The sequence below is a fragment of the Emiliania huxleyi genome, assembly GCF_000372725.1.
Source record: "Emiliania huxleyi CCMP1516 unplaced genomic scaffold EMIHUscaffold_378, whole genome shotgun sequence".
NCBI lineage: Eukaryota > Haptophyta > Isochrysidales > Noelaerhabdaceae > Emiliania > Emiliania huxleyi.
Genome location: NW_005199138.1, coordinates 11,919 through 21,621, shown reverse-complemented (window position 1 = coordinate 21,621; position 9,703 = coordinate 11,919). Strand labels below are relative to the sequence as shown.

General features: G+C 69.2%; 2 protein-coding genes across 2 annotated transcripts in view; both read left to right on the top strand.

Annotated features, from left to right (window-relative positions):
* Positions 1-2,324: 2,324 nt before the first annotated feature.
* Positions 2,325-3,159, top strand: EMIHUDRAFT_243112 (hypothetical protein; the record flags this gene model as incomplete). The annotated part of the gene is made up of 3 exons (XM_005771592.1): positions 2,325-2,372; positions 2,593-2,729; positions 3,030-3,159. 3 exons carry the CDS (start codon positions 2,325-2,327, stop codon positions 3,157-3,159), a joined length of 315 nt encoding a protein of 104 aa, XP_005771649.1.
* Positions 3,160-6,743: 3,584 nt separating this feature from the next.
* Positions 6,744-9,703, top strand: part of EMIHUDRAFT_470121 (hypothetical protein) — a gene marked incomplete at its 3' end in the record, with an annotated part of 6,002 nt that continues 3,042 nt past the window's right edge. Inside the window, exons 1-10 of the mRNA XM_005771591.1 lie at positions 6,744-7,229; positions 7,305-7,490; positions 7,605-7,691; positions 7,783-8,155; positions 8,356-8,408; positions 8,459-8,781; positions 8,849-9,239; positions 9,313-9,372; positions 9,448-9,528; positions 9,566-9,674. Coding sequence (XP_005771648.1) covers positions 6,789-7,229; positions 7,305-7,490; positions 7,605-7,691; positions 7,783-8,155; positions 8,356-8,408; positions 8,459-8,781; positions 8,849-9,239; positions 9,313-9,372; positions 9,448-9,528; positions 9,566-9,674 — 2,104 coding nt within the window. The 5' untranslated portion in view covers positions 6,744-6,788. The remainder of the gene's footprint in view (positions 7,230-7,304; positions 7,491-7,604; positions 7,692-7,782; positions 8,156-8,355; positions 8,409-8,458; positions 8,782-8,848; positions 9,240-9,312; positions 9,373-9,447; positions 9,529-9,565; positions 9,675-9,703) is intronic.

Sequence of the window (9,703 nt, the reverse complement as noted above, 5' to 3'; positions counted from 1 at the left end):
GGTGGTGGTGGCGAGGGCGGTGGTGGCGAGGGAGGCGGCGGCGACTCTCGCAGAGACGACGGCGCTCCTCCTCGCTCGCCTCGCCCGCCGCCTCTCCCAGCGCCTCCGCCAACCCCTCGACCGACGTCTCCGGCGTGATGCCGAACCGGATCCTGTCCTCGTGGAGCTCCGCGAGAAGCTTGAGCAGCCCCTCCCTGTCCAACGGCGCGGGCTTGGCTGCCGCTGCCTCTGCCGGCGAATCGGCCTCCTGCGACGGCCCAGCCCCGCCGCTCCCGCCGCCCTTCTTCTTCTTCTTGCCCTTCTTGCCCTTGGCGCGCTTCTCCGCCTCGACCTCCGCCAGCAGCTCCTCGGCGTGCCGCGCCGCCTCCTTCTCCGCCGCCGCCCTCTCCGCCGCCCTCTCCGCCGCCCCCGCAGCCCACGCCGCCTCCTTCGCCGCCTTCTCGGCCGCCTTCTCGGCCGCCGCATGCTCCTCGAGGGCGCGCACGCACTCGGCTTGGCCCTTCTCCTTGGCCCACTGCAGCGCGGTCTTGCCGCTGCTATTGCACAGCGTCATGTCTGCGCCCGCCCGCAGCAAGCGAAGCACCACGGCGGGACGGTCGCCGAGGGCGGCGGCCATCAGAGCGGTGTCGCCGACGTTGTTCTGGTGGACGATCTCCGCGCCGTGCCGGATCAGCGTGTCGACAACCCGCTCGTGGCCTTGGTAGGCGGCCTCCATCAGTGCAGTGACGCCGTTGCTGTTCTTCTGGTCGACCTCCACGCCGTGCCGCAATGCCAGCTCAACCAGCTTCTCGCGGCCGTTCGAGGCGGCGAGACACAGCGCGGTGCTGCCGTCGCTGGTCTGCAACGAGACATCTGCACCGCGCCGCAGAAGCGCCTCAGCCAGCTCCGCGCGGCCACAAGTCATCGCGACCATCAGCAGCGTCATGCCGCTCGCCCACGAGCCGTCACCAAAGGTGTACTCGAACGTCGCGTCGAGCCACCCGCCGCCGTCGAGCCACGCCAGCACCGTCGCCTCTTCGCCTCGCCCAGCCGCCAGCACGACCTCCTTTGGCACCGCCCCGCTGCCCGGCGCGGTCCCCGCGCCCTCGCCGCTCGAAGCAGAGGCCGCGGCACTGGCGCCCGCCGCCGCCTCGCCTGCGGGTGCGCCGCCCGCCCCTGCGCCGCCCGCCTCGGCCGACGGCGCCTTGCTCCGGCCCGCCACCTCCCCGAGATACATCCGGAAGGCCTCGACGCACTCGGCGTGGCCCTCCTCCTTGGCGATCTGCAGCGCCGTACTGCCGCTAGTGCGCAGCGCCATGTATGCGCCCGCCCGCAGCAAGCAAAGCACAACGGCGGGGCGGTTGTGGAAAGCGGCGGCCATCAGCGCGGTGCCGCCGAGCCAGTTCTGAAAGTTGATCTCCGCCCCGTGCCGCAGCAGCATCTCGGCCACCTGCTCGTGGCCGTTGACGGCGGCCATCATCAGCGCGGTGATGCCTGCGCTGTCCTGCAGATTGATCCGTGCGCCGTGCCGCAGCAGCATCTCGGCCACCTGCTCGTAGCCCGAGAGGGCGGCGGCCATCAGTGCCGTACTGTCGTCGCTGTCTCGCGCGTCCGCCTCCGCGCCGTGCTTCAGCACCACTTCAACGAGCTGCGTGTGACCGTTTTCGGCGGCGATCAGCAGGAGCGTACAGCCACTCACACCGCGATGCACGCACGTCGCGTCAACCCGCCCCGCCCCGGCGAGCCACGTCTGCACCACGTCGACCTTGCCGTTCTCCGCCGCCGCCTCGATCCTTTTCGGCAGCGCGAGCGGCGCAGCAGTAGCCGCCGTTGAAGCGTGCCCGCGCCGGGACGCGGCCGAGCCAGCCTTCGTCCGGCCGGGCATACAGGAGCGGGTTGCGGATACTGAGGCTTCCTCTCTTTCGGCTCTGCTCCCGCGCTGGGCTTCGAAAAAAGAATTCACCAAAAAGAATTTTGAACTCAGGCGGTCGCACGACACGATTCACGCGACAGGCGAGGCGCGGGCGACGGCTTCCTCAGAAGCCGTCACCCGCACCACAGGAGCAGTCACACCACCACTCCCACTCCGGCGCCCACCCACTCCCCACCCCGACATCCCCACCCCACCCCACAACCCCGCCCACCCCAACCCGAGCAACCCCGCCCCAACCCGACCCGACCCGATCCACCCCGCCCCCCCGCCCCGCCCCCCCCACCGGACCAACCCGCGAGCCGCTCCCGGCTCCGCCCCCCGCCCAACCCCCACCCGCGCCTGGCTTCGAAAAAAGATTTTTACAACAAAACTCCCTCGCACAACACTGTCAGCATCGCACAACACTGTCACGATGCACCCGAAGGGGACCCCAGCGCCGGCATCATCCGTGAAGGCACAAGTGTTCGAAGAGAGAGTGGACCAGGAGTCGCCTCCTCCAGCGGCGGCGGAGCGAGGACGAGGCTCGAGCTGCTCAAGCTGATCCAGGACCTCTCCGGGCTCACCTCCTGCTCCTCCCTTGCTCCTCCTCGCCCCTCCCTCCTCCTCGCTCGCCGCCTCCTCCTCCTCTCGCTCTCGCTCTTCTGTCAGCCCACCCACCACCCTTAAACCCCCAACCATAGGACGCCGCCGAGGCGGAGGTGCGGTCGCAGGAGACCGCAGCTTGCCAGCCTCGAGAGGCCAGCAGCAACTGGTCTGGCGACCGTGACCCTCACCTTCTCGGAACCTTCTCTCACGTAGGCAGCCTCGAGGCCAGCAAGTGGACCGGCGCCCACGCCTCACTCGGTGTGCGCACGGCCCGACCCGACCCCTCCTCTCACCCCTCTGCGCAGTCTGCGCACGTCCGCTCTGTGTGGCACTTTGAGAGCCACCTGACCCGCCCCTCCGCTGCACAGCGCGCCGCTCTCTCTCCGGGGCGCTCGCCGCCGCCGCCGGCACCACCGACGCCTGCAGCTCTACGTCCGGAGGCGGCCGTCTGGCGCCCGTGGCTCTACCGCCCTCGATGGGCCTTATGATGGCCGACGTGGTGCCGAGCGCCCGTCTCGCGGCGGAGGACGAGGCCCGACGAGGCCGAGGCGCCGCGCCGGAGCAGCATGGCGTCCGAGGAGGCGCTGCAGCAGCTGCTCGATGTGGCGGAGACGCTGCGCACAGAGGTCGCGACGCGCTTCGGGCGCGCGAGAGCGATCTAGCAAGAGAGCAGCGCGCAAAGGCACACGAGACACATCTGCGCGAGGGTGGCGCGGGTCCATCTCTCAGGGCGCTCTGCAGCTGTGAGAAGCGTCCGCTCAGCTGTGAACAGGCATCAGCTTGTGAACAGGCACCAGCCAGACCTGCGAGACGCCGTCGACCGCTTCGACGCGCAAGTCTTCGCCGCGATCTCGCCCGCAATTCCAAGATTCCTCACGCCTGCCGTCTCGCTGACGACACAAAAGCGCGCGGGAGGGAGAGGAAGGATTGGGAGCGAGGCGGAGTTACCGTAACGACTACGCGGCTCCGACGTTGCGATCTCCGCGATGCCACCGCACCCAGCCGGCCGCGCAGGCTCTTGTGACTTGTCATGCGCGCGACATGGACATGCCTGGAGACGTTCGAACGGTAAGATTCTTTTCATCCAGTGCGCGCCCCAGTCCCGTGCCTCTCATCAATCAATAGTTTACAAAAAAATCGTTGCCCACTGTGGTTGCGGCGCCGGGGTTTTCTCCCCGCGCGAACGAGAGAAATCGGTCGCGCGTTGTATATGGCCTCCCACCGCATCGGCGCCCGCGTCGCGGGCCTCTCGCCAGAGCAGCTGTGCGCCATCATCGAGGCGCAGGCGGGCGCGAGCGACGCCGCGCTGCGCGTGGCGGAGGAGCACGCCGCTCGGCTCGTGGAGCAGCCCGAGTGGGTGCTCTCCGAGGTCCTCCTCTCGCCGGACCTCGCCCCGCACATCCTCGCCCAGCTGCCGACCAAGGCGCACGCCGTCAAGGGGACGTGCCGCGCGTGGCGCCGCGGCTGGAAGGAGACGCTGAAGAAGCGCGAGAGGCCGCACATGCTCGTGATCGGCGGCCTAGACGGAGAGGGCGAGATCCTCCACTCGCTGGAGCGGTACGACCCGTCAACAAATGAGTGGGAGGAGGAGGCTGTGGCGCCGATGCCGACGGCACGAGGGTTTGTCCGCATGGCGATGCTCGACAGCAAGCTCTACGCGGTGGGAGGCTTCAACGACGAAAGCGGCGACCTCAGCTCGGTGGAGCGGTACGACCCCGCCACGAACGCGTGGGAGGCGGTGGCTCCGATGGCGAAGGAGCGGGACTCTCACGGCGTGACAGTGCTCGACGGCAAGCTGTACGCTGTTGGCGGGTACAGCGATGGCTTCCTCAGATCGGTGGAGCGGTACGACCCGGCGTTGGATGCGTGGGAGGCGGTGGCGCCGATGGCGGAGGCGCGGGAGGCTCACGCCGTGGCGGTGCTCGACGGCAAGCTGTACGCGGTGGGCGGCTACGACGACGGCTACCTCAGCTCGGTGGAGCGGTACGACCCGGCGACGAACGCGTGGGAGGCGGTGGCGCCTGTGGGGACGGCGCGGTTCAATCACGCCGTCGCGGTGGTCGATGGCAAGCTGTATGCCGTGGGCGGGTACCACGGCGACCATCTCAGCTCAGTGGAGCGGTACGACCCTGCGATGAATGTGTGGGAGGCTGTGTCGCCGATGGCGGCGGCTCGAAACCGTCACGCCGTGGCGGTGCTGGACGGCAAGCTGTATGCTGTGGGCGGCGACAACGATGAGATCGAGGAGGACGGAGATATCGGCTGCCTGGTGGAGCGTTACGACCCGGCGTTGGAGGTATGGGAGGCGGTGGCGCCGATGGGGACGGCACGGGTCTCTCCCTGTGTTGCCTTGCTGTAGATTAGCGGGTTGAGAGAACTCCAACTCGCAACGCACACACACGCACGTGGCACGACTCGCACCCCCCCCGAGTCTCGCTAAATCTTGTGTGTGAACCCCCGCACCTTGTGTGTAGTGTAGTCTGTGGAGAAGTTTAGCTTGCCACACAAGCACCACACATGTATAGAGACCCAGCGTGCATCGTGCCAACGTGCGGTGCGGCGTGGCCGACGGTGCACACGTCGTCCCACAAGACGAGAGAGACGCGTCTCCAATTGGCTTCTCGCGCGCGGGGACTCTCTCTAACTCTAAAGCCGTACCAGTGGAGCCGAGGGATCTGGCGGTGACAGCCGTTCCACCGGAGGCCGCATTCCCCGCCTCCGCTCCGCCCCGCACGCGCGAGAAGCAGGGCCCCGGCCCAGCCCGACCACCGCAGCGCCGCCGTCGAGGCCGCCTCGGCCGGAGGCGGCGCAGTCAGCGGACAGCGGTGCGGTCGGACCTCGGCCTGTGGTCAGCCGCCTCTCGCCAGCTCGAAGCCTTCCCGTCGGCGCCGTCCCCTCCCCGCCCCTGCCCTCCTCGCCCCCTCGCCCCCTCGCCTCCTCAACCCCTCCCCTGCCTCACCTCACGTTGACGTTACCGTACGCGACCTCGTAGCTGAGTACAGCTGGAACGAGCCCTCCTGCACCTGCAGGTAGCTCGCCTGGGCACACACAGGGCGAAGCGTGAAGAGGCGCCGTGGCACAAGCGGGCAGCCCCACCGCCGCCGCAGGCGGAGGCGTCGCCTGCGGCTGCTTGGCGACGTAAAAGGGCACAAAGCCGGCGGCGCGCAGCGACGTGAGGATCAGTCGGTACTCCTCCCACATGTCCTCGTCCTGTTCACGGGCGCAACGGCAACGCGGCGCTGCACGCGTACGTGCTGATCTCCCACCCGGCCTACACCTCGGGCGGCCTCAAGTGGGACAGCGTGGACGAGGTTGCCGCCGGCGGCGGCACATCCGCGCCGCGAGATCCGGGCGCCCTCGCGCAGAGCGCTGCCGGCGCGCAGAGTGTCTCCGGGTGGGGGTTTGCGGCTGGTGCGCCACCGAGAACGCCTGGGCGAGCCTTACCAAGGCCATATACCGCTCGCTCGACCTCGGCAAGATGCGCGACGGCACGGAGTACGTCTTCGGCAGCCTCATCGCCGACTGCACCCAGGAGGGTGGCCGGCGCCCTGCGTCGTCATCTGAAGCCGCCGCCGCCTCACCTCCTTCTGCCTGCCGCACCGCCGCCTCCAGCACTGCATCGGGGATCGCGTCGAGCTCCGCCATAGTGGCCGCCGCGCGCTCGCTGCCGCCGCTGCAGTCCGAGCCGCCTCTGCCGCCGAGTACCACAGCTGCGCGCCAGCGTTCCAACACGCCCCGCACATCCTCTGAAAGCAAAACCTGTCCCCGGGCTCGCGACCGGAGTCGAAGTAGGGCTGGCAGAGGGTCGGCGGGTCGTGTATCATCGACTGAGCGGCACACCTCGCGCCAATGCAAGGGAACCGGTGCTTTGTTTCCTGCAGCTCCGGCGCTCCATAGGGCACGCCGCGCCAGGTGTGCGGCACATTCCATACGGGAGCTGGGGTTGCTGACGGTGTTGGCGCTGTGGAGGCCGATGGTCCGGCGCTCGCGGATTGGTCGGTGGCCATCCCCGCAACCTCTGACGGCGCGGAGGGCAAGCAAGCCCTCCGCGCCGTCGAGCACCTCCGTCGAACACGGGGGCAGAGCGTCGAACACGCGTCGAACACGGCCCGTGTTCGACGGGTGGGGGGCAACCAGCTCCAGCGCTCCCTGAAGGTAGCCCCTTCGAGTCGAGGACGGCGCGACCACTGACTGCTTCGAGACCTCGAGACGAAGGGACGAGGAGGGAGTGCCTGAAGGAGCTGGCTGGGGTCGTTGAGTGTGCGAGCCTGACTCGTGTGCCGGTCGCAAAATGAGGCTGTCCAGCACGCTGCTCCTCGCTGCGGCCGCGTCGGCACAGCTGCCGCAGCTCCCATCTCTCCAGCCGGACGGCTGGGAGCAGGACTTGTGGGCGACGCTGAGCAAGCTCGGCCACGCCTCTCGCTCCTCTCAGCGCAAGGAGAAAGGCTCGCTTCCTCCCGCGTGCATCCTCGCGCCGAAGGGCATCGTTCGCTGGACGTGCGGCCTCGTCGGCCAGCTCCCGCTCGCTGGCTTTATCCTGGTTCCCGACGACAGCAACCGAGATGTGTGGCTCAATCCAGATGTGTTTGTGCCGGGCGATGAGGAGCGGCCACAGCTGACCGTACTGCTCAAGGGCTTTGAGGTGATGGGCGTGACGGCATCCCACATAACCTCCAACGCGAGCGACGACGGACTGCGGGCTGGACTCGCCGGCCTCGGCTGGCAGGCGCACGTCAGCGTGACCTCGACCCAACCCAAACCCTAGCCCTAACCCGAGCCCGAGCCCTAAGCCGGCCTCGGCTGGCAGGCGCACATCAGCCGGCTCGAGGCGGGGACCAACCACTGCCCCTTCGACAGCTGCGCGACGAGCGTCGCGCTCCCCTCCTGGGCCCCAACCCTCGAGATCTCGCGCCGCGACTTCGACCTGCTGCGCGGCACCGCCGCCACGGTCCGCCCCGACCTCGGCCTCGACGTGCGCGCCGAGGGCCTGTCGGTGTCACTGCTGCTCGAGGCGCTGCGCCGGGCGAGCTTCCCGCCGTCGCTGCGTGCGCCGGAGCTCGAGATCCAGGCGCCGCGAGATCTAGCCGAGATCGTGTCGAGGTGATAGGCGCGCGCCGCCGGCCTCGACGACGCGCGCATCGACGGCGTGCTGCTCTCCCTGAGCTCCGACCGCGCCAGGGAGCTGGTCGGGACGGTGCGAGTGGAGGTCTCTCCCGCGGCAGCAGGGCGGCGCCCTGCCTCCTTCCTCGAACCCTTCCCCGACCCTTCCTCGGCCCTTCCTGTAGATCTCCGACCTGCGGCTCCGCAGCCTCGACAAGCTCTCCGAGCTCTCTCTCCTCGCGACCAACGCGAGCGCGCCGCACGAGCTGCGCAACGTCATCGGCGGCGCCGGCAGCGTCGGCTTCACCGTCGCGCTCACGCTGTGCCGGCAGGAGTGCACGACGCACGCATTCGAGATCACCCTCTCGCTGGCCTCGGTCCGGCTCCTCCTCGATTTGGACGTCGCTTTCCTGCAGCCCTTCCCACAGCCCGCTCCGCAGCAGCCGCGCGACGGGGGCGAGGGCGGCGGCGGCAAGGGCGAGGCCGGCGGCGGAGCAGGCCGCTCGCCTGGCTGCGCGCTCCTGCTGCCAGCGCTTCTTTCCCTTCTTCAGGCCGCATGTGTTGTTGCCGGCAGGTCGCTCGCCCGGCTGCGTGCTGCACTCCGCGCTGCGCCACGTGCGGCTGCTCGGTTCGACGCGTCTCGAGCTCTGCATGCTGTGAACAGCCTCTCTTCACACCTGCAGCCGTGAATAGGCTCGACGCGTCTCGAGCTCTGCATGCTGTGAACAGCGTCTCTTCACACCTGCAGCCGTGAATAGGCTCGACGCGTCTCGAGGTCTCCAACTGGACGGAGGCAGAGCTGGGCCTCGCGGTGCTGCGGGGTGGCAGCTCTCTCGCTTGAGGCCTCCTTCGCTTGCGTAGGCGGAGCTGGACCTCGCGGTGCGTGCGCTCGACGCGCCGTCGGCCGCGCACGTGCCGACAGAGTGGCTCTTCTGGGCCGTCTCAGCCTTCGGGCGGGGCGGCTTGCGGCTGGCCAACGATGCTCTGGCGAGGGGGCTCGAGCTGGCGGGCGAGGCGTGCGCGGCGGAGGCGGAGGCCGCAGCGCCGTCTCCCTCTTCCGCGGCTGGCGAGGGGGAGGGGGAGGAAGGGCGGGCGCTGAGCCCTGCCGCCGCGGTGACAGTCCTGCTCTACGGTTCGGTGGTGCTGGTGGCGGGCGGCGTGGTGGGGTGGCATTTGGTGCGCAGGCGAGGCGCGCCTAAGATCGGCGACTGAGTGGTTCATCAGCTAACTCGGGTGGCGCCCGTTGCGCAGGCAGGGCGTGCCGGCTTCGGGCGTCGACGCGTCGCTGGCTGCCGCTCGGCCGATCTGGCACGCGCTGCTGATGACGGCGGTGTGCGTGTGCGTGATGGGCATGCTGACGGTGTACGCCTCGCCCGGCGCCTTCGCCACGTCGAGCGTCGGCCTCTCGCTGGCGGGGCACGAGCTGCCGCGCGTGCAGGTCATGCAGATCGAGCTGCCCGAGATTGTGCTCATGCTGTGGGACGCGGAGGCGTACCCGCTGATGGCGGTCGCGGGGTTCTCGATGGGGTCCTGGCCCTTCATCAAGCTCCTCCTCACCCTCTTCTCGCTCTGGGCCCCCGCGAGCGTCCTGCCGCCCGCGCGGAGAGGCCGGCTCTTGCTCTGGTTCGACCTGCTCGGCAAGGTGGCCCTCTCCGACAGACCACCGCTGCTGCTACCACTCCCCACAGTGGTATACCAAACTCGTACTGACTCAGGTGTCTCTCTTCGACATCCTCTTCGAGTACATCCTCCTTGCGGTCTTCGCCCTCGTGTCGGCACACACCTCCCGACCCTCCCCGAGCCGCGCGGGCGTGAACGGCGTCTCTTCACACACCCGCACCCGTGAACAGGCCGACCTCCCGACCCTCCCCGAGCTCCGCCACGACAGCTGCGGCCGCACGGCCCCGGCCGCTCGCTTCTCCACGTGCACTGTGGACAGCGCCTCTTCACGCGCGCAGCTGTGGGCAGGTCCCGTTCGCGCACTTTGCGCTCGACGTGCACTTCACGTGGCGCACCTGGCTCTTCATCACCGCCACCGCCATCTCGCTCCTCTGCACAAACGTCGTCAACCACTGGCGCCGATCCCCCCCCCCCCCCCCCTATACA